This window comes from Phocoena phocoena, chromosome 17 (assembly GCF_963924675.1).
Source record: "Phocoena phocoena chromosome 17, mPhoPho1.1, whole genome shotgun sequence".
Taxonomy (NCBI): Eukaryota; Metazoa; Chordata; class Mammalia; order Artiodactyla; family Phocoenidae; genus Phocoena; species Phocoena phocoena.
Genome location: NC_089235.1, coordinates 25,086,691 through 25,113,518, shown reverse-complemented (window position 1 = coordinate 25,113,518; position 26,828 = coordinate 25,086,691). Strand labels below are relative to the sequence as shown.

Here is a 26,828-nt window from a genome sequence, read left to right as displayed (position 1 = left end):
AAGGAACATTTATATAATCAAGTAACACTGGTGTAGGACGAGTGAGGATTGAACCAGGGTCGGTCTACTTCACTTGATTCCTGCAAATACTTGTGCCAAACTGTGCTTCCTAGAGTTATGGAGTTATGTTAATTCAAAAAAAAAAAAAACAAACAAACAAACCCTGTGAGGCCGTCCGGGACTCCGATTGCAGCACGGAGGAGGTAACACACGCACGCAATCTTCCATAAAGGCAGTTGGATATTTTCCTAAGGACTGGGCGACAGGACTTCCGCCCGCGGGAAAACCGAACGGAGAAACCACCTTTTTCCTCCTGCCGCCTCACTAGGCGACCCAGATAGCAAACATTCAGAACTCAGGGCACTAGGATCAGCCCGATGCCTTTCAGTACGAGCCCCGCCCCCACCTGCGGACTCCGCCCCTGGGCCCACCCCATTCCCAGCAGGCACCGCGCGAGCGACCTCGTCCCGCCCTGCCGTGGCTGTGCCCGCCTCTCGCGGCGCTGGGAGATGGCGGAGTTGGACATTGGAAGGCACTGCCAGGTGGAACAGTGCCGGCAGCGAGGTGATTCTGGAGCCCCTACCTCTGGTCGCGGGAGGGAAGGCGGTGGGGAGAGGCGGAGTCTGAGGAGGCAGGGCGGGCGTGTCCCTTGGCGGGGGGGGGGTCTGCCGTGACATGTGTTGATGCCCTCGATGCCCATGTTTTTTGTTGTCCTTGAGCCTTTGGAAGAGGCTTATGGTCTCCTTGGAAGGAAGCCATGCGATTCCCAAAAACATACCTTGCAGTGTGAACTTTGATTTTCAAGTGCGCCTTGCCAAGTAGTCGCTTCGCGCCCACTCCTTTCTGATGAGCACGGGTAGGGAGGACGCTTCGGTCTGGGAAGCGGGAGAGTTCCCTTCTGAACCTGCCACTGCGACCTCGGGCAAGCCACTTCTCTCCCAAACTTTTTGTTTGCTTATCTGTCAGAGAAAGGAGTTGGGTGAGATCAGTTTTTAACCTCATTTTCGCGGGCTGCTCAGGAGAGGAGCCCTTAGCATTTCCTCCGGATGGTCATTACGCTCTCTCAGCTCTGTCACTCTTTGATTCTGATTATCACTGATGCAGTAAACATTTACTGAGCACCTCTTTTGGTGCTGGGACCACATGAGGGTATAAAATATAGCCCTTTCCACAGAAAAGCTTTCAGGATAGTTAGCTGCTTTTTTAGAGCATTAGTAAGGTGATGTTCTCTCTCCGCTGAACTGAGAGACCTTGTGATACACATAGCCCAATCTAATAGCCAGTGGTAGTGGGGTACAGGCCTTAGAAACATCTGCAGCAGGTATGTCCTGAAGCACTAGAGCCACACAAAATGCTCAGTCTTTGGTTCCTGGCTTTCACTCCAAATGGATGCTACCACATCTGGCTCATACTACGTTGGGTGACAAAACAGGTTTTATCTCCTATTGCAGCTACGGTCATTGGCAGCAGGTAGCCACCCGATCACTGTTGAGAAGGACTCTGGGGTTTAGCCCAGAATTAGTGGGAATGCTACAGTTGATAATGATACCTGTTGTGTGTGGTGGGCAAAAGGACACAATCCCTGCTAGGTTATTGTTATTTTCAGCACTCTGATTTGTATCTTTCACCACTGGCTGTCATCTTCAGCCATTCAGCAGGCAAGAACCAATGTTTCCTTGCAGATCTTTCATAGGGAAGCTTAGCCAGTTGGGTTTTGACTGTAAGTTATATAATTCTGGTATACCTGATTATCTCTAGCAAGTCCATAATATCTACCATTTGTGACATAGTTCATCTTCCTTTCCAACTTCAGGTGTCTCTTAAAGTGTAAATACCTGAACTGAGGCCAGGGTCTAGCTCTTTTGGACTAGTGGAGAGCAGTTAAGAGTTAGAATACGTTAAGTGAGTATCCTAAATTTCATTTAGTTTCTGGATGAGTAGAAGGATGGTGTCAAGTGTTAGGAAATTATCTTGATCTTAACTCTTAACCCTGGATTCTCTTGGTTTGCGTCTAATATTTAGTTGGTCACCAAAGTCTCAAAATAGTGAGCATGTACATTTTTCCGATTTGAAAGAGACATAAAAGTTTTGTAAAGTATCATATACTTCAGTTTCCTTCTCTTTTTGACAAATGTATACCTACTTTCTTGGTATGAAACAGATACTTACAGTATCATGCTTTCAGGACAACAGTGACAATGCATTAAGTTCGCTTTTCAGGTGAAGGAAGAACTATATTTGGGCCCTCTTGTCCCACAAGCAGAAACATCCAGCGGTCCCTTTGGGTTATAATAGGACCTCTTCTTTTTCTTTTGGGTTAAGATATTCTGTAGGGTGAGATACTTTGGGAGCAATAGTAACTTTCTCTAAAGTGCAGTGCTTTTTGTTTTCATTTTGTGAAAGTGGTGTGATTAGATATAGCCAGCCTCACTTGGCTGTATACTGTAATTTAATATGAGGTACACTGAAAACAGTTTAGAGAAGAAATGATTGTATTCAGTGATTTATGGTCAATTGTCACATCTAAGAATGGATACTTTCATGTGCTTTCCAAAAATTCATTTCCTAACTTAGTTGTTACTTAGTCCTAACTTAGTTTTTCCTCAACAGCAAGGAAAGAAACAATTCAGGACTAAAGTTTGCGGTATCAATCAATCCATCCATTGAATTTCTGGAATTTCTTTGAACACATCTCTACCTAGTCACCACAGGATTTTTCTGAGTTGAGTGTATTCAGAACAAGTTAATTGCTATAATTATTCTTGTTAATTACAGGTATTGCCTTACTATTCTTATCTTTTACATGTATCTCATTTGGTTTTTACAATTACCCTGTGTAGTAGGTGTGGCATATAGCATAGATACATACACACATATATACATATGCACACAAACACAATATACTTATATCTATGTCTATTTTTATGCATATTACCTAATAATAGAGCTTTGGTTTTGTATACATACACATACATACACTGTATACTATATATCAAATATATATATATATACAATATGTATGTATATAATCCAAAGCTCTACTGTTAAGTAACTTGCCTAGCATTGCTAGATTAGTAAGCAGTGGAATCAAAATTGAAACCTAAGATTGTCACTTCAAATGCAGGATTTTTGCATTATACAGTCCTCAGAAACAACACCTAGTAAATCTGGGAAACAAACAGAAAACTCACAGGACTTCTTTTTTTCTTTCTGGTTTAGCATGCTACAGCAAGTAACATTTATCTTCTGATAATCCAGTTACTTTCAAAGTGCTTTAGGTTGTGATGGCTTTTGTTTAACCACTGCTTGCTGCACTAGGATATTGTTCAAAAAGGAAAGTTCTCCTATAGCCATAGTTCAGTACTTTAAGATTCTTTTTATTTAAGAAAACTAAATCAAAATCAGTTACTGACCAGAACATATAACATTTCCCCTCAATTTTAGATTTTCTTCCATTTGTATGTGATGGTTGTTCAGGAATATTTTGGTAAGTTAAGTTTTTATGCTTTATTTGGGAGTAATTTTAGTGTTTATATTATGAGATTTATTTCTAAAAAGTAGAATGATTTAAAATAGTTTTTACTTTAGCCACTGATATCTGATATTCATTATAGTAATCACTTGGGGAAAAAAAACAAATAGACTAGTCATAGACTCTGATTACTTGTACATATATGTGGCTAGTCTTTAAACTTTCCAGAAATGGGGTGATGTGTGTGATTTTTATGTAAAAGTCATATATATGTCTTTTAATCACAAGGAGAGAACATATCCACAATATAAAGAATATGGTAAAAAAAATCCAGTTATGATTATTAGTCTTTATTTTAATTAATAAAATGAAAAGAGCCCAACCTTTATATTTCTTAAATTGAGTACTATACGTCCTTTGCACACACATCATATGCAAAGTAAAACCTGGGAACAAACAAGAATTTTGGAAAATGCATTTTCTTTTCAATTAAACTTTCAAGTATCAGGTATTTAATTTATTAAACAGAGCACTGAAAGAATAAATTCTTTTCAGAAGATGATTCAGAAATATTTATTAGAAGTAAATAAAAATAATGCATATTTTAAAGTCATTCAGAGCTAGAACACTCCTTTGACATTTTATTACTGATTATTTTTGAGAAATAAAAGAATCAAAAGGGTCTGCATTTTCACACACCTTAAAGCACTCAAAGTAAAGGTAATTAAAGAGTGGTGAATTTTTGTACTCATATTGAAGTTGAATAGTAGTTGGGTTTTAAAACTTTTGAGACTATAGATGCTCTGTCTTTTATTTACCTGTCATTTCAGTTTATTCTTATAGGCAGAGTTGTTAATGTAGTGTGAGTGTAGTTAATCTTAAGGATACTAACCATTAAAATATCTCAAATTACTACAGTTATCTTTAAGTACATTCTTTGATTACATTTAAATAAACACTTTCTTTTGTTGTTATTTAAGCCTTGAACACAGGAGCAGGGAGTCACATAGCTGTCCTGAGGTATGTTAATATCTCCCGGTAAAACATGTTTGTATTTATGTACTTTCATTCAGAATTTGATTCAATTTAATCCCAGTGTACCACAGATTAAAATTTGACAGACTAAACTGATTATGTAAGAGGATCTTACTTTATTTATATTATTTTTCTCAGTATGTTTTAACATAAAATAGTCTACTTGGTATTTATAAATTTTTGTTCTTATAATTCTTATTCCTTTGTACTTCATTTGTGTTTACGTAGCCTGCTTATAGCTTTAGGCTCTATATTTATAAATACATAATGGAATTAATATCCTCATCATATAATCCTTCCAGTTTGCTTCACTGTTTCGTTCATTTTCACTGGTGCCTGGTGTTAGGACTCTGTGGTAATACATTGTTCTGACTCCATCAGCCTTAGGTCACCAAGAGCAAACCTGTAGTCCAGCAAAATCTCCCTACCCTAATTTGGACCAAATCAAGAGATTAAAAAGGGCTGTTAAATAGAAGCCGAAATATCATCTTTATTACTGATAAAGAATAAGTTGAATGATATAGCTTAGTGTAGAGCCAAAAATGATATAGCTTAGTGTAGAGTCTGCAAAGGAAATCCAGAATTAGGTGGATTTGCCCACCAGTCACAGCAATGCTGCACCAGGTTAGGCTTCCAAGGAAACAAAAAGAAAGCTGAGCCTAATGTAATTTTCTCAAATTTGTAATCAGAGAAGTTGTTCCACCTCCCTTGGATCAGAGATCAGCAGAAAGTTGAACTGAATTTACTCCATTTGGAAAGAAGCATTTACCTCACATTTTGCAGTTGATATTTATTCCTGCCCACCATTTACCAAACACTTTACTGAGTCTCTTGATTATAGAAAATTAAGGTTAAATGAGCTTCAGTCAAAAGCTGGCCCTTTGAAGTTTTGGTGATTTATTTGAGGAAATAAAAATTAAGTAACATATTGGTATTATTCAGGATTACTTGGAAGAAAATACTCATATAGAGTCATATAGTAAACATATTCATGTTTGTTATACAGCTTGTAAATCTTCCCTGTGTTTTCCTTTTTCTTATATGAGTTGATCTATGAATGTCTCATAGAATGTCTCTCAATTAGATCTTACTAATTTAAAGGTGAAATAAAAATCTTCTACCTTTAGACCATTGGAATAAATTTGAAAAAATAGTTAAGAAGTTAATTCCAACAAGATGTAACTATCGTTTATATAGAGGAATGCCCTTTGGTTATAGATTTCAAGCAATTACAGTTGACCCTTGAACAACATAGGTTTGAACTGTGTGGGTCCCCTTATATGTGGATTTTTTTCACTAGGTATGTACTATACAATGCATTGGATCTGCAGGTGCAGAACTGCAGATACGGAGAGCTGACTGTAAAGTTATACTTGGATTTTCAACTGTGTGGAGGGTTTGTACCTCAGCCCCTGAGTTGTGCAAGGGTCTACTGAGTTCATTCAGTTCTAGAAACCTAGTTACTTAATACTCAAAATAGCCTGAGTGATCTGGATTTTTTTTTATCTCATAAAAGCTCTTTTTCCTCTGATGTAATATTTGCTAGTAATACAGTATTAAATACAAAATAAAGTATATCGTTGTGTGGGACTTCCTTGGTGGCATAGTGGTTAAGAATCCACCTGCCAATGCAGGGGACATGGGTTCAAGCCCTGGTCCAGGAAGATTCCCACATGCTGTGGAGCAACTAAGCCTGTGCACCACAACTACTGGACCTGTGCTCTAGAGCCCACGAGCCACAACTATTGAGCCTGCGTGCCACAACTACTGAAGCCCATGCGCCTAGACCCCATGCTCCGCAACAAGAGAAGCCACTGCAATGAGAAACCTGTGCACTGCAACAAAGAGTAGCCCCCACTTGCCGCAGCTAGAGGAAGCCCGTGCACAGAAATGAAGACCCAACGCAGACAAAAATAAATAAATAAATTTATTTTTTTAAAAAAAGCATAGTATATCGTTGTGAAAACTGTCTTTAACCAACTCTGTATCATGGAAAAACATATAATTTTAAGTGTTCTTTTACATGTATTTAAGCCTCTAAAACCAGTATAGAAAGTAGATATGACTTGCCATTTGAGGAGTGATGAGCTGATTACCTAAGCATATTATTATGGAGGCATCTTTGTATAGTATGTTACAAAGTAGAAGACTAAAATTATGGAGAGTAACTGAGTAGTCATTTTAACTTGACTTAGAAGATAAATACACCACAGTAGGAAAACTTTGGAAATGTAGAGCAGTCAGCACAGTAATCATTTCTCACATGAACAATTTTTATAATCTATGTGAGAATGTGTGAGTTTCTCTCATAAGTTTAAGCAAAAATGATATGGATATCCAGAATAGATTTGTTGATTTGCTTTAAATGTGAAATATAATATCATGTCCCCCATTTTACATTTTCAGGTTACTGTAATTGAGAGACTGAAGTCAGATACACATACATCTTACCCATGCTCATTCAAGGACTGTGCTGAAAGAGAGCTTGTGCCAGTTATGTGTCCTTATTGTGAGAAGAATTTTTGCCTGAGGTGATCACTGAGACCATTCAAACTCTGTATATCTGTTTAAGTCATATGCAAATACATGAACTAGTGTCACTCTTCTGTTGCTCATAGACATCGTCATCAGTCAGATCATGAATGTGAAGAACTGGAAATCCCTAAGTCTCGTATGGCTGCCACTCAGAAACTTGTTAAAGACATTATTGGCAAGTATCTAGAAAGCTTGTTTTGTTGTTTCCCTACTGCTCTATACTCTATATGAGTTCCAGAGCCCTGCTTCTCGTGTCAGCTTGCCAGTTATGGAAGGTGTTGTTAGCAACCCTGATGGTTATAACTTGCTATAGATTTTGATGATATTCTTGTGACAGTATTTCTCACAAGGCTTTCCAATGAAAATTTGGAAATTCTATGGAAATATCCTACCAGATGTTCTCTTTTGCTGGACAGTTTATATCAGCTGGTTAACCATCTTGGCTAAAAATTGTATTCATGAGGCTGAAGTAGTGGTTTACATTCTTTAAAGGCTAACGTTTAAGCCCAGTCAGTTGTCCTATGAATGCTGCTGATATTCTGACATATGAGGAAAGAATGTATCTGTGATTTAGACCAGTCTGTCTGCTACCATGTTAGTTCAGCTGAATTTTCATTTTATATTAAGGGTGTTACTTTAAATTAAATTAAATTAATCAAATTAAAATCTTCTATAACCAAATCTTAAAATTCTCTGTAGAAGTGTTAGTGATTGCTCTGGATTAAATAGATTTAAGCTGGAAAGAGGCACATAACTTGTTTTTGATGTGGAAATCACTTAGATCAACTCAGTGGTATTTTTCCATTGATCATACCTATAAAATGAATGTGGTCTCTGTATATCTCTATAATATGTAATTCATGTACATTTCAGGGCCATAGTTAATAATAATAAAAGTAAAACTCTGGAAAATGTGTAAGTTCTTATTTGCTTATATGCTTACACTTATTTCTTAGATTCCAAGAGAGGAGAGACGGCAAGTAAACGACGGAAAGGTGCAAAAAATAGTGAAACAGCTGCAAAGGTAGCATTGATGAAATTAAAGATGCATGCTAATGGAGATAAATCATTGCCACAGGTTGGTCTTAGAGATTTTAGAAAACAAAATGTTCTAAACATAGTTAGAGCTCCCTTTTTACTCTTCCCTCTCATTAAGTATGAGAACCTTATATGTATCATTTCTACTATTACATGGCATCAGTCTGCATAAATAATAATAGTTTTTATGAGTTTTTTTCACTTTATAGAAACAGCAGTAAACCATATGTATCCTTCTGCAACTTTTTTCCTTTACCCTTGGTACCATTTTTTAAAACTTTATCCATGCTGATACGTTGAGTCTTGTTCATTCATTTTGATAGCTCACATTTTTCTGTAGTGTGAATATCCATTTATCCATTCTTTTAGTGAACACAATTCAGATTTCTTGTCCAAGTTGTTTGCTATTATAAACTGTTCAAAAGTGGACATCCATGTGTACTTGTAGGAACATTTCTCTAGGGCAGCTTCTTTAAAACTCCATATTGCCAATTACATTTTCTATAACGGTTCAGTACATATGTACATACATACATACCTTAACACAGTTTCAGTAAGTAACTGATGTGTATGTGTATACCTTATGTGTATGTGTATTTTCTGATATTTTTTATTCTACTTTAAAGATTGTTGATTTTGTAGCCCCCGAAGGATTGAGACCATCAAATTGAAAAATGCTACTCTAGGGAACATACCTAGAAATAGAAAAGCTGGATCATGGGGTTTGCTCATCTTCAGCTTTACTAGATATTTTCAACCTTTTCTTTTTTTTTAAATAGATATTTATTGGAGTATAAGTGCTTCACAATACCAAGTTAGTTTCTGTTACACAACAAAGCAAATCAGCCATATGCATACACATGTCCCCATATCCCCTCCCTGTTGAGCCTCCTTCCGATCCTCCCTATCCCACCCCTCTAGGTCATTGCAAAGCACAGAGCCAATCTCCCTGTGCTATGCTGCTGCTTCCCACCAGCCAACTATTTTACATTTGGTAGTGTATATATGTCAATGCTACTCTCCCTTCACCCCAGCTTCGCCGTCCCACCCCGTGTCATTCAGTCCATACTCTATGTCTGCCTCTTTATTCCTGCCCTGCAACTAGGTTCATCAGTACCATTTTTTTTTTAGAGCCCATATATATGTGTTAGCATACAGTATTTGTTTACCTCTTTCTGACTTACTTCGCTCTGTATGACAGACTCTGGGTCCATCCACCTCACTACACATAACTCAATTTTGTTTCTTTTTATGGCTGAGTAATATTCCATTGTATATATGTGCCACATCTTCTTTATCCATTCATCTATCGATGGACATTTAGGTTGGTTCCATGTCCTGGCTATTGTAAATAGTGCTGCAATGAACATTGTGGTGCATGTCTCTTTTTGAATTACGGTTTTCACAGGGTATATGCCTGGTAGTGGGATTGCTGGGTCATATGGTAGTTCTATTTTTAGTTTTTTAAGGAACCTGCATACTGTTTTCCATAGTGGTTGTATCAGTTTACATTCTCACCAGCTGTGTAGGAGGGTTCCCTTTTCACCACACTCTTTCCAGCATTTATTGTTTCTAGCTTTTTTAATAATGGCCATTCTGACAGTGTGAGGTGATATCTCATTGTAGTTTTGATTTGCATTTCTCTAATAATTAGTGATGTTGAGTACCTTTCTATGTGCCTCTTGGCCATCTGTATGTCTTCCTTGGTGAAATGTCTATTTAGGTCTACCGCCCATTTTTTAACTGGATTGTTTGTTTTTTTGATATTGAGCTCCATGAGCTGTTTGTATATTTTGGAGATTAATCCTTTGTCTGTTGATTCATTTGCAAATGTGTTCTCCCATTCTGAGGGTTGCCTTTTGTCTTCTTGTTGGTTTCCTTTGCTGTGCAAAAGCTTTTAGCTTTTAAGTTTAATTAAGTCCCATTTGTTTGTTTTTATTTCTTTTACTCTAGGAGATGAGTCAAAAAATATCTTGCTGTGGTTTATGTCAGTGTTTTTCCTATGTTTTCCTCTAAAGTTTTATAGTGTCTGGCCTTCCATTTAAGTCTTTAATCCAATTGGAGTTTATTTTTGTGTATAGTGTTAGGAGTGTTCTAATTTCATTCTTTTACATGTAGCTGTCCAGTTTTCCCAGCACCACTTACTGAGAGGCTGTCTTTTCTCCATTGTATGTTCTTGCCTCCTTTGTCATAAATTAGGTGCCCATATGTGCGTGGGTTTATCTCTGGGCATTCTATCCTGTACTATTCATGTAAATTTCTGTTTTTGTGCCAGTACCATACTGTGTTGATTACTGTAACTTCGTGGTATAGTTTGAAGTCAGGGAGCCTGATTCCTCCAACTCCATTTCTCTTTTTCAGGATTGCTTTGGCTCTTCAGGGTCTTTTGTGTTTCCATACGAATTGTAAGATTTTTTGTTCTAATTCTGTGAAGAATACCATTGGTAGTTTGATAGGGGTTGCATTGAATCTGTAGATTGCTTTGGATACTATAGTCATTTTCACAATAGTGATTCTTCCAATCCAAGAACATGGTATATTTCTCCCTCTGTTTATGTCATCTTTGATTTCCTTCATCAGTGTTTTATAGTTTTCTGAGTACAGGTCTTTCGTCTCCTTAGGCAGGTTTATTCCTAAGTATTTTATTCTTTTTGCGCAATGGTAAGTAGCAGTGTTTCCTTACTTTCTCTGTCTGATTTTTTATTGTTGGTGTATAAGAATGCCAGAGATTTCTGTGCATTAATTTCGTACCCTGCAACCATTCCAAATTCATTGATTAGTTCTAGTAGTTTTCTGGTGGCATCTTTAGGATTTTCTATGTATAGTATCATGTCATCGGCAAATAGTGACAGTTTTACTTCTTCTTTTCCAATTTGTATTCCTTTTATTTCTTTTTCTTCTCTGATTGCTGTGGCTAGGACTTCCAAAACTATGTTGAATAAGAATAGAGAGAGTGGACATCTTTGTCTTGTTCCTGATCCTAGTGGGAATGCTTTCAGTTTTTCACCATTGAGTATGATGTTTGCTGTGGGTTTGTCATATATGGCCTTTATTATGTTGAGGCAGTTTCCCTCTATGCCCATTTTCTGCAGGGTTTTTATCATAAATGGGTGTTGAATTTTGTCTAAAGCTTTTTCTGCATCTATTGAGATGATCATACGGTTTTTATTCCTTAATTTGTTAATGTGGTGTATCACATTGCATGATTTGCATATATTGAAGAATCCTTGCATCCTTGGGATAAATCCCACTTGATCATGGTGTATGATCCTTTTAATGTGCTGTTGGATTCTGTTTGCTAGTATTTTGTTCAGGATTTTTGCATCTATATTCATCAGTGATATTGGTCTATAATTTTCTTTTTTTGTGATATCTTTTTCTGGTTTGGGTATTAGGGTGATGGTGGCTTCGTAGAATGAATTTTGAAGTGTTTCTCCCTCTGTAATTTTTTGGAAGAGTATGAGAAGGATGGGTGTTATTAGCTCTTCTCTAAATGTTTGATAGAATTTGCCTGTGAAGACATCTGGTCCTGGACTTTTCTTTGTTGGAAGATTTTTTTTTAATTAATTAATTTATTTTTTGGCTGCGTTGGGTCTTCGTTACTGTGCGCAGGCTTTCTCTAGTTGAGGTGAGTGGGGGCTACTTTTCGTTGCAGTGTACAGGCTTCTCGTTTCAGTGGCTTCTCTTGTTGCAGAGTACAGGCTCTAGGCATGCAGGCTTCAGTAGTTGCAGCACGCAGCCTTAGTAGTTGTGGCTCGCAGACTCTAGAGCACAGGCTCAGTAGTTGTGGCACACGGGCTTCGTTGCTCTGCAGCATGTGGGATCTTCCTGGACCGGGGTTCGAACCCGTGTCCCCTGCATTGGCAGGCAGATTCTTAGCCACTGCTCCACCAGGGAAGCCCTGTTGGAAGATTTTTAATTATGGTTTCAATTTCATTACTCGTGATAGGTCTGTTTATATTTTCTAATTCTTCCTGGTTCAGTCTTCGAAAATTGTACCTTTCCAAGAATTTGTCCATTTCTTCGTGGTTGTCCATTTTATTGGCATATAGTTGTTTGTTGTAGTCTCTTATGATCCTTTGTATTTCTGCATTGTCATTTGTGATTTCTCCTTTTTCATTTCTAATTTTATTTATTTGCTTCCTCTCCCTTTTTTTCTTGATGAGTCTGGCTAAGGGTTTATCAATTTTGTTTATCTTCTCAAAGAACCAGCTTTTAGTTTTATTGATCTTTGCTATTGTTTTCTTTGTTTCTATTTCATTTATTTCTGCTCTGATCTTTATGATTTCTTTCCTTCTACTGACTTTAGGTTTTCTTTGTTCTTCTTTCTCTAGTTGTTTTAAGTGTAGGGTTAGATTGTTTATTTAAGATTTTTCTTGTTTCTTGAGGTGAGATTGAATTGCTATAAACTTCCCTCTTAGAACTGCTTTTGCTGCATTCCGTAGGTTTTGGGTCATTGTGTTTTCATTGTCATTTGTTTCTATGTATTTTTTTATTTCTTCTTCAGTGATCTCTTGGATATTTAGTAGCACAATGTTTAGCCTCCATGTATTTGTGTTTTTTACAGTTTTTTTGCTATAATTGATTTCCAGCGTCATAACATTGTAGTCAGAAAAGATGCTTGATACGATTTCAATTTTCTTAAATTTTCCGTGGCTTGATTTGTGATCCAAGATGTGATCTATCCTGGAGAATATTCCATGTGCACTTGAGAAGAAAGTGTATTCTGCCACTTTTGAGTGGAATGTTCTGTAAATATCAATTAGCTCCATCTGGTCTATTGTGTCATTTAAAGCTTGTGTTTCCTTATTTATTTTCTGTTTGGGTGATCTGTCCACTGGTGTAAGTGGGGTGTTGAAGTCCCGTACTGTCGTGTTACTGTCAATTTCTCCTTTTCATGGTTGTTAGCATTTGCCTTTATATTGAGGTGCTTCTATGTTGGGTGCATAAACATTTATAATTGTTATATCTTCACCTTGGATTGATCCTTTGATCATTAGGTAGTGTGCCTCCTTATCTCTTGTAACAGTCTTTATTTTAAGGTCTATTTTATCTGATATGAGTATTGCTACTCAAACTTTCTTTTGAATTCCATTTGCATGGTATATCTTTTTCCATCCCTTCACTTTCAGTCTGTATGTGTCCCTAGGTCTGAAGTGGGTCTCTCGTAGACAGCATATATATGGGTCTTGTTTTTGCATCCATTCAGCCAGTCTGTCTTTTGGTTGGGGCATTTAATCCATTTACATTTAAGGTTCTTGTCAATATGTATTTACTTATTACCATTTTCTTAATTGTTTTGGGTTTGTTTTTCTGGGTCCTTTTCTTCTCTTGTGTTTCCCACTTAGGGAAGTTCATTTAGCATTTGTTGTAAAGCTGGTTTGGTAGTGCTGAATTCTCTTAACTTTTGTTTGTCTGAAAAGCTTTTGACTTCTCCATCGAATCTGAATGAGATCCTTGCTGGGTAGAGTAATCTTTGTTGTAGGTTTTTCTCTTTCATCATTTTAATTATATTCTGCCACTCCCTTCTGGCCTGCAGAGTTTCCACTGAAAACTCAGCTGATAACCTTATGGGGATTCCTTTGTATGTTATTTTTTGTTTTTCCCTTGCTACTTTTAATATTTTTTCTTTGAATTTAATTTTTGTTAGTTTGATTAATATGTGTCTTGGTGTGTTTTTCCTAGGGTTTATCCTATATGGGACTCTCTGTGCTTCCTGGACTTGGGTGACTAATTCATTTCCCATGTTAGGGAATTTTTCCACTGTAGTCTCCTCGAATACTTTCTCAGACCCTTTCTTTTTCTCTTTGTCTTCCGGGGCCCCTATAATTTGAGTGTTGGTGTGTTTAGTATTGTCCCAGAAGTCTCTGAGATGGTCTTCAATTCTTTTCATTCTTTTTTCTTTATTCTGCTCCTTGGCAGTTATTTTCACCATTTTGTCTTCCAGCTCACTTATTTGTTCTTCTGCCTCTGTTATTCTGTTATTGATTCCTTCTAGCGTATTTTTCATTTCAGTTATTGTGTTATTGATCTCTGTTTGTTTGTTCTTTAGTTGTTCTAGATCTTTGTTAAACAGTTCTTGTATTTTCTCAATCCGTGCTTCCATTCTATTTCTGAGATTCTGGATCATCATCTTTACTATCATTACTCTGAATTCTTTTTCAGGTAGATTGCCTGATTTTTCTTCATTTATTTGGTCTTGTAGGTTTTTACCTTGCTCCTTCATCTGTGACATATTTTTTTGCCATCTCATGCTTCTTTTTTTAATGAGTGGGATTGTGTTCCAGTTTTACTGGTTGTTTGGCCTGAGGCTTCCAAGACTGGAGTTTTTAGGGTATTGGGTAGAGCTCGGTCTTGGTGCTGAGATGAGGAACTCTGTGAGCCCTCACTCTGATGAATATTCCCTGAGGTCTGAGGTTCTTTGTTAGTCCAGTGGTCCAGACTCGGAGCTCCTACTGCAGGATCTTCTGCCCAACCCCGTGCTCACAAATCAAGATCCCACAAGCCACGTGTGGTGGCAAAAAAAAAAAGAGAGAACAATAACAAAGTAAAAAATAAAATTAGATTAGGAAACTAACAGATATGTTAGAAAGAATGTAAAAACAAAAATATAGATGAATCAACAACTGGAAGGTACATCAGTACTACAGTAGTAAAAAAGAGGAGAGAAAAGAAAAAAAAAGAAAAAAAGAAGGAGGGGGGAAGGCCTTGGCTGTGGAGAGTGGGGCCTAAGCAAGGATGAGGTTTGGGTGGTGGGCGGGGCCAATGCTCAGATCCCACAGGGCTGGAAAAGGCTCTGGGGACTGTGGGGGTGGGGCTTAGGCTCAAGGAACAGAAGGGGCTCAGGCGTACCTCCCACTCCTGGGCTCAGAGAGCAGGGGACCTCACCTGGGAGCCTAGCAGGCTTCCTGGGCTCGAGTGGGCAGAACAGATGCCCTCCTTTCCTCTCCTGCTCCTCTGGTCTGGGGTCTGGGAGGACCTCTACTGCCTGCCTCTCCTGATCTCCCTGGCCTCCTTCCTATGCCCCCAAGGACCCACGCAGCCTGTAGTGGGCTTGGAGAGCAGGGTATCGGCCTGGGAGCTCAGCAGGCGAGTGGGCGGGGCAGTCACCCTCTGTTCCTCTCCTGCTCCTCCCGGAGGACTCCTTCCGCCTGCCTCTCCTGATCTCCCTGGCCTCCCTCCTATACCCTCAAGGACCCACGTGGCCTGTAGTGGGGTTTGGAGGGCGGGGGACCAGCCTGGGAGTTCAGAGGCTCCCTGTGCCCAAGTGGGCAGGACAATTGCCCTCTGCTCCTCTCCCGCTCCTCCTGGATGGCCTCTCCCGCCTGCCACTCCTGGTCTCCCCAGCGTCCCTCCTATGCCCCCAGGACCCTCATGGCCTGGATGGAGCTTTGTGTGTGTGTGCGTGGGGACCAGCTTGGGAGCTCAGCAGGCTCCCCGGCCCTGTGGACCAGGCGATAGCCCTCTGCTCCTCTCCCACTCTTCCCAGAGAGTCTCTCCCACCTGCCTCTCCTGATTTTCCCAGCCTCAAGGGTGCCGGTCTTGTCTGGCCTCCACTTCTCCTCCTGCCTCGGTCCCCCTACATCCTACTGGTTCACTCTGCGTTTCCTCCCATCTCCTTGGGGGTTAAAGTCCCCCACCAGTGGCTGACAGGTGCCCTAGTTGTGGGGAGATGCTAACTCCACATCTTCACACACTGCCATCTTGCCTTCTCTCCTCCTTGTCAACTTTTTATTTTAAGTAGTACAAATTTATCTCCTTCTTGTAGTGTCTGAGGGTTTCAGTGTTTCTTGCCACCGTAGGGTATTATTCATTGTTACCAATATGATAGATGTGAAATGATACTTCAGTGAGGTTTAAAGTTGAATTTCCCTGTGACTAGTGAGGTTCAGCTACTTTGCATATGTTTATTGGATATTGGGCTTTCTTTTGTGAATTATTTGTTCATATCCTTTGCCCGTGTTTTCTGTTGGGTTGTGGAACTTTTAGAAAGGTTTATAAAAGTCTATATATTTTGAATTCTAATCTATTTTTGATTAAGTATGTTACACAAATCTTCTCTCAGTCTGTAGCTTGTCTTCACTTTGCTTTTGATCTCTTTAGTAATTCAGACTTTCTAAATTTTAATACACTCAAATTTATTAATGATTTCATTAAGATTGTACTTTTAAAAATGTTATTTTCTTACATTTTCCTTTAAAAGTTTTATTTTATATTTTTGTTTAGCTCTTTATTCCATCTGGAATTTAATTGTAAGTAAGTAGAGGTAGAGATTTCTTCCTTCCCCTCCCCACCCAATGGGTTACCTATCATTGTAACATAAGATATTGAAGCATTCATCCTTGTAATGACATTTCTCTCATACACCAGATTCTTTTGTATATGTGGGACTAGTCTGGGGATCTCAGTTCAGTTCCTTTGGTCTGTTTGTCTCTCTTTGCATTAATTTAAACTGTCTTAATTATAATAGCTTTATAATAAGTAGGACAACCCTCTCCACCTCTTTCTTTGCTTTCAACTGTGTCTATTCTTGGCCATTTATTCTTTTGTAAAACTTTCAGGATCACTTTGTCCTGTTCTGTTAAGTGGTGATTTTGATAGAAATTGTGCTGAATTTAAAATTAGAGACAGTTGACGTCTTTAAAATTTCACTCTTCCCATTCATCTCCATGGTCTATCCAACTTTATTTAGGTCTTCTTTTATGTCTTTAAGGAACATTCTATAATGCTTACCATACATATTTTATATGTCTTTTCTTAGGTTTGTTCTTAGGCTCTTCATAATTTTTACTGCCATTGTAAATGGTAATTTTTTTAAATTAACATTTTTCTAATTGTTTATTCCTGGTTGTTTTATAATGCCCTTCCATCCAGCAAATAGACTCTAATAGTTCCCATAGTTTATAGATTTCCTGGCTTGTTTTCTGTGCAGTCACATCTTCTGCAAATGACAATTTTGTGAGTTGTTTTTTTTTGTTTTTGTTTTTTTTCAAATTTGCTTTTCTCTTGCTCTTCCACCTTCTCATTATTATTGTTTGTGTTAGTGCATTGGCTGAAATCGCCACAACAATGTTGAATAATATGAGTGATAGCAGGCATTTTCATCATATTTCTGACTTTTAATGCAAATTATTCTAAAGTTTTGTCATTAAATATTATATTTGCTGTAGATTTTTGATAGTAGCCTTCCTTAGGTTAACAATATTTTTCTATTCCTAGTTTTCTAGGAATTTATATCAAGAATAGGTATTAAATTTTGCTGTAATTTTTTTTCCTCCATCTAGTAAGATGATTATGTTGAGTTTTTTTTCCTTATCAATGTGGTAAATTACATTGATCAATTTTTTTTGTTGTGAATCACCCACATATTCTGGGATAAACCAGTTCACTCTGGTATATAATTCTTTTAAAATGTGCTGCTAATCTGATTTACTAATATATTATTTAGTGTTTTGTCTTCACATTAGTAGCCAACAAATAAAATTAGTTGAGTAGCTTTCCCTCTTCTATTCTTTGAAATATTTGGGTATTATTTGTTCTTGAAGGTTTGGTAATGGTTGTTATAACTTTCAGATTTGTTGCCTTTTTTTTTTTTTTTTTTTTTTGATACACGGGCCTCTCACTGTTGTGGCCTCTCCAGTTGCGGAGCACAGGCTCTGGATGCGCAGGCTCAGCGGCCATGGCTCACGGGCCCAGCCGCTCTGCAGCATATGGGATCTTCCCGGACCGGGGCACAAACCCATGTCCCCTGCATCAGCAGGCGGACTCTCAACCACTGCACCACCAGGGAAGCCCTGTTGCCTTTTTTTGAGGGGAGAATTTTGAATACTATTTTAATGTATTAAATAGTTCTTGGCTTATTTGGGTACTCTATGTCTTCTGAAATATATTTTGGTAAATAACATCTTTCTTAAAAATTTCTGTTTGATGTAGATCTTTCAGTTTATTGTTATAAAATTGTTCAACTTATTTTCTTATGTTCCCAAATCTCTATTGTGTCTTTCATTAGTCATTCTTAATATTTTTCATTCGTACTTTTCTTTGATTTCCCATTGAACAGTCTTGCTAGAGGTTTGTGTTTACTTTTTAAATTTATATTTTAGTTTCTTCAAAGAATCATGTTTTGGTTTTATTGACCTCTCTATTGTTTCTTTGCTTTCTGCTTCACTAATTTTGCTCTTATATTATTTTTTTTTTCTGCTTTGTTTACATTCTCTCTGATGTTCTTTTTCTAACTTCTTACACTGAATAATGAACCTGCTTATTTCAACCTACTTGTTAGGTGTATTTTTTTTTTTTTTTGGTAACTTTATTTTGATACCGTTTCATATTTGTTACCCAGATATACCAGTTATTTACATCTTGTCCTGTTTGTTATTTCATTTGCATTCTCTCTCTGTCCATATGTATATGTGTGTGCATGCTTACTAATTTTTGTTTGGCTTGATGTATCAGTTTCTGAAACAGATGGTATCAAAATCCCACTGTAGCTGTGGTTTTGTCAGGTTTTTTATTCCTGTAACTAATAGTTTTGCTGAGTTGTATATTATCAGATACATTGAATTTCTTCATCATTATGTCTTCTTTATGAATTTTGCCTTAAATCCAGTTTTGAATTATAATAATATTGTTTCATTACCTTTCTTTTGATGAATAGTTAACTATTATGTCTTTATCCCTTTATATTCAACTTTTCTTGTTGTTTTATTTTTAGGATGTTTCTTGTAAGCAGCATGTAGCTGGACTTTGTTTTTTTAATCCAATTTGATAGTATCTTTCTTTTATAGGTGAGTTGAACCCAATTATATTTATTATGATCACATGTATTTGAATGTATTTTTTCTATCTTATGTTTTTTGCTCATCATCCTTTTCCTTTTATTATTTATTTCTCTCCAGTCATTTTTTGTATCGACTGAATTTTCTGTATTCCCTTTCATTCTGCTGGTTTAGAAACCATTGATTATAGTCTTCTTCTTTGCATATCCTTAATATTTCTTTTTTGAAAACTTCTTTATTTGTTTTTAAAATTATAAAGATACATACTTTCAACAAGGGTAACTTAAAAAAATTGTATAAAGGAAAAAAACTAAACATACCCTCCTGTGCTCATGTCCATCTCAACTGAGGATGTTTTTGCCCCCTTGGGACATCTGACAATGTCTAGAGACATTTTTGGTTGTCACAATTGGGCATGGAGGTGCTGCTGGTATCTGATGGGTAGAGGCCAGGGATGCTGCTAAATGTCCCACAGTGTACTAAATGTCCCACAGTGTACAGGACAGCACCCACAGGAAAGAATTTTCTGGTCTAAAATGTCAATAGTGACATAGTTGAGAAGACCTGCTCTAAAGTATCCAAAAATATTATTCACATTACTTTGCAATTCTTTTATTACTTAAAACATAATAGCAAAAACTTCTATAGCACTAACTTTGTTCCAGGCCCTCTTCTATCACATTTAATCCTCACAACAGGCTTGTGAAATATGTACTATTATCTCTGCCTAATAGATAAGAAAACTGAGGCACAAAAAGGTTAAGTAACTTGGTAGTAACACAGCTAGTAAGTGGAGAGCTGCAAATTGAAACCAGGGAGACTGCCTCAGAAACCATGTTCTCAACACACCTAACACTTTATCTTGGAGCATGCAGGTCTATAGATAGAACTTCTTCCCCTGTATCATTAATACTTGTGTGTGTTTATACATATATGTACTGACACATATTATTTATATATATATATATATACGCACCCATGTATATATGTGCATATACATGTGTATAATTTTACATATGAAAATGGCTATTGGTATATGCATACAAAGACATAAAGAGTGTTTTAGGGTCATTATTTCATAAAAATGGCATGATATTCCTTTAGTTAGCACTTTTTTTGGAATATGTGCTATATATCAGGTTCTGGGGATACAACAGTAGGTAAAACAAAGTCCCTGCCCATATGAAGTTTATATTCCAGTAGGATGAGACCGCTATTAAATATATACTACAATTTCAGACAGTGATTAAGCCTATGGATAAAAATAAAGCCCACTTCAGGTAGGTAAGATATCCTTTTATCTCTATATATTCTTCTTATCAATGCCTAACAGAAGTTGCCCCAAGGGAACTGGTATGGTTCTAAATCATTTTCTTTAAGAGCTTGGATAATTTTCCAAGTGGTGTGGATCTACTGTGACTTATATCACCATTTTCCTATTGATGAACATTCACTTCCGTTTCCAGTTTTGGCAGCTGTGCTAAGAAGTTTCCTATTTCTGTGAGATAAATTCCCTGGAGTGTGTTTTCTGGGTCAAAGGGTATGTGTATTTTAAATCTTAATAGATGTTGCCAAGCTGCTTTACAAAGTTGAAACAATTTACATTTCTACCATCAGTAATTATAATAGTCAACTTTTATTGACTGATTGCACTATGCCAAGCATTGTTTTGTGGCTCTAGATTTTTATCTCCCTTAGTACTCATGACTGTCATGTGATATATTATTATCCTCATTTCACAGATTAGTAATTTGAAGTGAAGCGCTGTTAAGATCACTCACGTGGTCAGAGCCTGCCATTCTACCCTGTTTATTATTATACTGCCTCTTGTGGCCATACATGAGAGTACCTTTCCCCTCCAGTGGTTTCCAGTAGTTGTTTATCTTTTAAAACGTATTCCAGTCTAATGGCTGTGAAAAGATATTTCCTGATTGCTTTACTTTGCATTTCCTTGACCACTGTTCAGTTTGAGCATCTTTTGTTATGTTCATTGGCCATGTATGATTGCTCTTCCTTGAATTGCCCATGCATATCCTTTGATCATTTTTCTTTTAGTTTGTTATTTTTATTTCATTTACATTTTGTTTGGTCAACTATGGAAACTCTTGGAGTAGAATGGATATTAATGCTTTATCTATAATCAATCCGCTTTGGAATCTTTTTTCAAAATCTGTCAGACATCTTGATTTTACTTAGGTATCTCATTGACATATCAGGGTTCTAAATTTTTCTAAGGTCTGTCTTTCATTTCTGTTTTCTTAGGGTTTTCATTTTTTTATCTGTCTTTAATAGGTCTGGAATTTGATTTTAGCATATGATATGAGCTAAGGACCCAATTTTATTTTCTTCCAGTTGATTAGATAGTTTCTGCCAACCAATTAAAGAATTCATCTTTGTCCTATTGAATTGAAATACCAAATATCACCTTCATGATAAGTTTAAAATTTATTTTTACTAGATCAGTTTTTGGATTTCCTATTCTATTCCATTCATCTATTTCTTATTCATATGTTAATACCAAGTTGATTTGATATAATAACTTTATAGAATGTTCTAACATATGATAATGTAAGTCCCATCCATATTTTTCCATAGTTTTTCTTAGCAGTTTTTTTTTTTTTGCTTTATTCATCCATATGAACCTCGTGATTATTATATACATTTTTTTTTTTAATCTCTTGGGATTTTCATAGTTGTCATAATGGGACAAGGTTGTAAGTGACAGACTCCCGCAGATACTGTTAAAGAATATAGCCTCTTTAAAGGTCAAAATGTAGAAACTGAAAGAAATCATTATAAAAAGCAAGAGAGAACACAACGTGGTTTTAGGCAGAAATGTGGCTTCTCGTATCTTTCAAAGTTTCCCACAAGGATGTTGGCTGTGAATAATAGTGCCTACAGGAAGTGAGAAATCTGTCATTTATGATAAGCCTGATTTGCCATTCTCAGGAGGATTTTATTACCCAGTTGGCCTTTTCCTTTTGATTCTGGGGATTCTGGCTCCCTCCCTACCCACAAGGTGCAAGTAACTGAGGCAAAACCTCCTTGATACATTATCAAGTGATTTCTGTGAAGTTGGGTGAAGTAAAATTCAACTTCCCTGCAGCATCTATTAACAAGTCCTGACTGAGGATCATTCCTGAAGGATTCTCTGAATTTGCATTATATGATGTATATTAATTTTGAGAGAAATGACATTTTTATGACATCATCTTCCTATCTAAGAACTTTACGTCTTCTCTTTTAGATCACATTTTATTGCCTTCTGTAACATTTTATATTTTTCTTCATTTAAGTTTTATTACTCCTTGCTTATTTTCATCTCTAATTATCTTATGGGTTTTCTTTTCTTTGTGAATAGAATATTTCCCTTTACCTCTATTCCTAGTACTGTTTGTTAATATAGAAGAAAAAGGTCTTGAATTCTGTATATTCATCTTATTCAATCACATCGCCAAATTCTTCTATTTATTTTAGAAGTTGTTTTTTTTTTGCCTTTGACTTCCTAGGTATACAATCACATCCCATTGACAAGTAGCTTAGTTTTTATTTTTCAATAATTATATTAGTTATTTCATTTTCTTGTATTATATTATCTATAATCTTCAATATAATGTTTTGTAATAATAGTGATAATAGGCATGTGCGTACCTTTAAAATTTTTAACGTGTATAATTAAATACCAATTCTTCTCTCAAAATCTAAAGTTACTTGGTATTGTATCCTCTTGAATAAGACAAAGAGTTTGACATGGCTTTATGCAGTTGAATATCTTCCATCCCATCATCTTTGTTCACACATGATTATTTTTAAGTCACTTGCTATTTAAATTTACCAATATATTTTTTGTTTCTTTTTTCCTTAAGACTCACTTTTATTTTGGCTAAAGTCCATTCTTTAGCAGTTCATTCATTAAGAGTCTTTGTTGGTAAACTCTTTCAGTCTTTTGTTTGTCAGAAACTGCCCTAATTTTCCCTCACTTGAGCTGGATTATCTGTTAGATTCTCTCAACGCTGAATATACTATTCATTGGCTTCTTTTGTCTGTTGTTCAGGAAACTTGTGCTGTAGATCTTATTCTTGTTGCTTTTTGGGTAATTTTTCTTTCTTTTTTTTGTGTGTGTAGCTTTTAAGATTTTATCTATGATATTTTCCAGTTTCAGTGCAATGTTGCTAGGTGTGGATTTGTTTTAATTACACAGCTTGACCCTTGAGATAGATTTTTAAATCTGACTTATCTCTTACTCTTGGAAAATTATTATTTTCTTTCTGAATATTACTTACTTTTCTTCTCTTCTGAAACTCTTACTAGACATATTTTAGAGATTTGTAACTTCTATCTTTATGTCTATTTGTGCTGCCTTCTAGATGACTGCTTCAATTCATCTTCCAATCAATTAAACCTTTTTATTGAAGATTATAGAAATTTAGTGTGCTTGAATTTCTTATTTCAGAAACTGTATTCTTGGGTTTTTATATTTCTAATTGGATCTTCATAGCTTTTCCTGTTTCATTTCTGCCTGTTTCGGTTTTACAATTTTCTGTTCCATTTTTATGAATATTATTCTTTATCTCCTTGTACATTCTAAATAACTTTTATAAATGTCTTTTTCAAGTTTATTTAGTTTCACCTGCCCAGAATAAGTTAACCTTTGATTTGTTTTGAAATTTCGGCATACAGCTTCTGCATGTTCATGTTGAGTAGGAGTTTCTTTCTGTGTCTCTCTTACTGTTTTCACTCACCTCTCCCTGCTAGCAGTCTCACATTTTCTTCCACAGGCCCACCTACCCATGACCTCTATTCCAAACCCAAGTTTGAGATTGACACTTTTTGCTTCTGTTCTATGAAGATTTTCAGATTATTACAGATCCATTTACTGAGCTGGAAGGCTTTGGCTTTGTTCACTGTCAAGAGGTTATATCTGTGCTTTTCTGCCTGCCTGTATATCGGTTTTGTAAGCAACAGCCTACATCAACATTCAACAGTAACTTCTTAAGCCTCCTTTCCTGGAGTGCACGTCCCACACAAGCTCCTGCTTTCAATCAGTGAGCTAGATGTAGGTGCCCCATCACCATGTGACACTGTTATTTCCTGTTAACCCAAAAGCTCTTCCTCTTCTGGAGCCCTGAAAGCCTGTGGCTCAGCCTGCCTACTGTCACTTTGCCTTTCTGTTTCATTTTTGGATCCTCAGACTTATTTATTTTTTTACTTTCAGGTGAGGGTATATCTTTTTAAATTTCTCTTTCAGATTAATCCTCTTGTTGCTGTGTTTTTGGAGCAAGGACTATGAGGTTATAGAGTTGGCCCAAAGCTTGAATTTCCAATGATTTCTTACTTTTCTTTTAATACTTGTTCTCTGTAATAATGCACTCCACTGGTCTCTAACAAATCTAAATTCCTTAGTGCTGAGATAGAAATTGTGTTGAATCTATTATTTCTTAGAATAATTGTGATCTTTCCCTACAACTTAGGGATCCTCCAGTTATGCTGAAATATTTACTGTAGCAGGAATTGGTCTGTAAAGCCAGCACTTCTTTAAAGCGATTTTAGGAAGAAGGGAAAATCAGAAGCCAATACCTTTGCTCCTCTTCTTGTTTTCTACATTTGTTAATTTTGCAAGAAAGTACAATATAAAGGAAGCATACAGGGTATAGAATACTGGAGGAACCATCTCCAGATTTCTGAATCTTTCTCTTTTGTTGATATGGTGCTTGTCTAACTTTTTGTTTGTTTCTTTGTTTTCGAAAGCCCTGCTGTCTCTAAATATGTAGTGAGGTGTTTCAGGTGAAAAGATATGTTATATGTCTCAGGAATCTTTTAATTGTAAGTGACAGAAACTTGACAGAAACCAACTAGCTTACTCAAAACAATTTTTCTTTTTCTCACATAATGGGGAGTGCTGCACTGATCTGGTCTCAAGGTATGACTGAATTCCAGGACTCAAATGCTGTTGAAAGAGGCCATCTCTTTCCTTGACTTCTCTTTCTGTGAGTTAGACTCACTGTTTTTCATTTGAGGAAACTTTTCCACATTGGTTCAGGAATGGCTGAGAGGCATGGAGGATAGCTGCAGGCAACCTCAGGTTTAATTCAGCAAGACTTAAAAAAAACTCTGGAAAAATATTGCTCCTCCCTGCCCCCAGGTTTTGAATGTAAAATCTCAGGAAAGGACCTTGATTGGCCTAATGTAGGTCACATGCCTATTTTTTCATAGATCATCCTGACTAGGGTCTTAGATCCTCTGCCCATGCATTTAGGTGGATGCTGGGGTTCTATGATTGTATTCCCACTAGAAGTTGTATCATTAGAGGGTAATCCTTCTCTGACCAGGAGAAGAGAGGAAGAAATGTCACCAGACAAAAACAGATGTCCATTTCATGTATATAATCTGTACTTTAACTTTTTATTTTTACAGACGGAAAGAATTTACTTTCAGGTTTTCTTACCTAAGGGGAGCAAAGAGAAGAGTAAGCCAATGTTCTTTCACCAGCAGTGGAGCATTGGAAGGGTCATAGACTTTGCAGCTTCTTTAGCCAGTCTTAAAAATGACAATAACAAATTAACACCTAAGGTAACAACAGGTTATAACTTTTTCCCTAAAAGTTTTAGAATACTCTATAAAGCACGTTTATTACATTATGATGTATCTCTCTCTTAACAGAAATTGAGATTATGTCACAGTACCTCAGGAGAAGCCTTACCCTTGGATCATATTTTGGAAACCTGGATTGCTAAGGAGAATTGTCCTTTATACAATGGTGGAAGTATTATCTTGGAATATCTGAATGATGAAGAACAGTTTTTAAGCAATGTTGATTCTTACTTGGAATAGTCATTCAGGGAGTTAAGCTAGAAATCACGAGGAAAATTCATTGTTAATCAAATTCTTTTACTACAAATACTATGTATTTTTTATTTTTAAAACTTGCTTTTTATTTCATATTATGTCAGAATTTACATTATCAGTCTTCTATTAAATTGGATTTGAATTTTTGTGTTTTAGGTTTAACTATGAATTGACATTTAGCAAATTCTCTTATCTAATTAACTTTTATTAGGTTATGCTGTAATAACAACAACAAAGATATATTTCTCATTTGGTTAATGTCAGCTTTGATTGGCTGTGACTCTGCTCCATGTTGTCTTTACTCCAGAATCTAATAGGAAGGAATGACCCCTTTTGGGGACGTTGCCATTCTTATGGCAGAAGAAAGAGATGGCTCTTAGAAGATAACATGTATCACTTTTGCTTTATGCAAGACACATGACCAAGCCTACCATCATGGAGCCTTAGTATCCACCTACATCATGATGTATAAATTGATGTGTATACATGAATCATAGAAACTTAGAGGTCATCTCACTCACTCTTCAAAGTTTGTGGATGAGGAGTCTCAGGCCTAGGAAGGGAAAATTATTTTCTTGTTGTCACCTAAGTGCTTTGGGGCATATCTCTGATTAAAAAACTCCCTCCAATAGGATTCACCATTTTATCTGTATCATATAGTACAGATAAGAAGAAAGATGGGATAGCTAAACTACATTACAAGTCCTTTATATATATACCAAAGCAAAACACATGCCAAAAGTAACTACATTTTACCAACACATTAAAATTAATGCTCCTGACTGATGTATTCTATCTATACTCAGCAAAGTACTACTATAGAGAAGAAATAGAAGTTATTTCTGTTTGTTATTTGTCCCTTTCCTACTTTGCGATAGACAGGGATAGTGGCTTTAGGTTTAATTAAAGGAATAAACTCACAGTGTTTATTTCATCTCTAATTCTTTCTTCATATTATTTTCATGCAGTGAATGGAGATAACTTCTGACTTCTATCAGCTGCTTATACATTCATTTATTAACCTAGTTATTCAAGTACCTACTAAATGTAAGGATTTGATTCCAACTGCCGTGGTGGATACAATGAAGAGATGTATACGTACTTAAAACTATAATACAAAGCAG

At 36.5% G+C, this 26,828-nt stretch overlaps 1 protein-coding gene across 2 annotated transcripts; it reads left to right on the top strand.

Annotated features, from left to right (window-relative positions):
• The first annotated feature begins 509 nt into the window (after positions 1–509).
• ZFAND1 (zinc finger AN1-type containing 1) lies at positions 510–25,780 on the top strand. Of its 2 annotated transcripts, none has more exons than XM_065895568.1 (8): positions 510–564; positions 3,445–3,487; positions 4,453–4,492; positions 6,914–7,038; positions 7,126–7,217; positions 7,999–8,120; positions 25,273–25,428; positions 25,519–25,780. In XM_065895568.1, exons 1-8 carry the CDS (start codon positions 510–512, stop codon positions 25,687–25,689), a joined length of 804 nt encoding a protein of 267 aa, XP_065751640.1. In that variant the 3' UTR covers positions 25,690–25,780. The 2 variants fall into 2 exon arrangements, with proteins under 2 accessions (XP_065751640.1, XP_065751641.1); XM_065895569.1 differs by having other exon boundaries at positions 25,294–25,428; positions 25,519–25,689.
• The last annotated feature ends 1,048 nt before the right edge of the window (positions 25,781–26,828 follow it).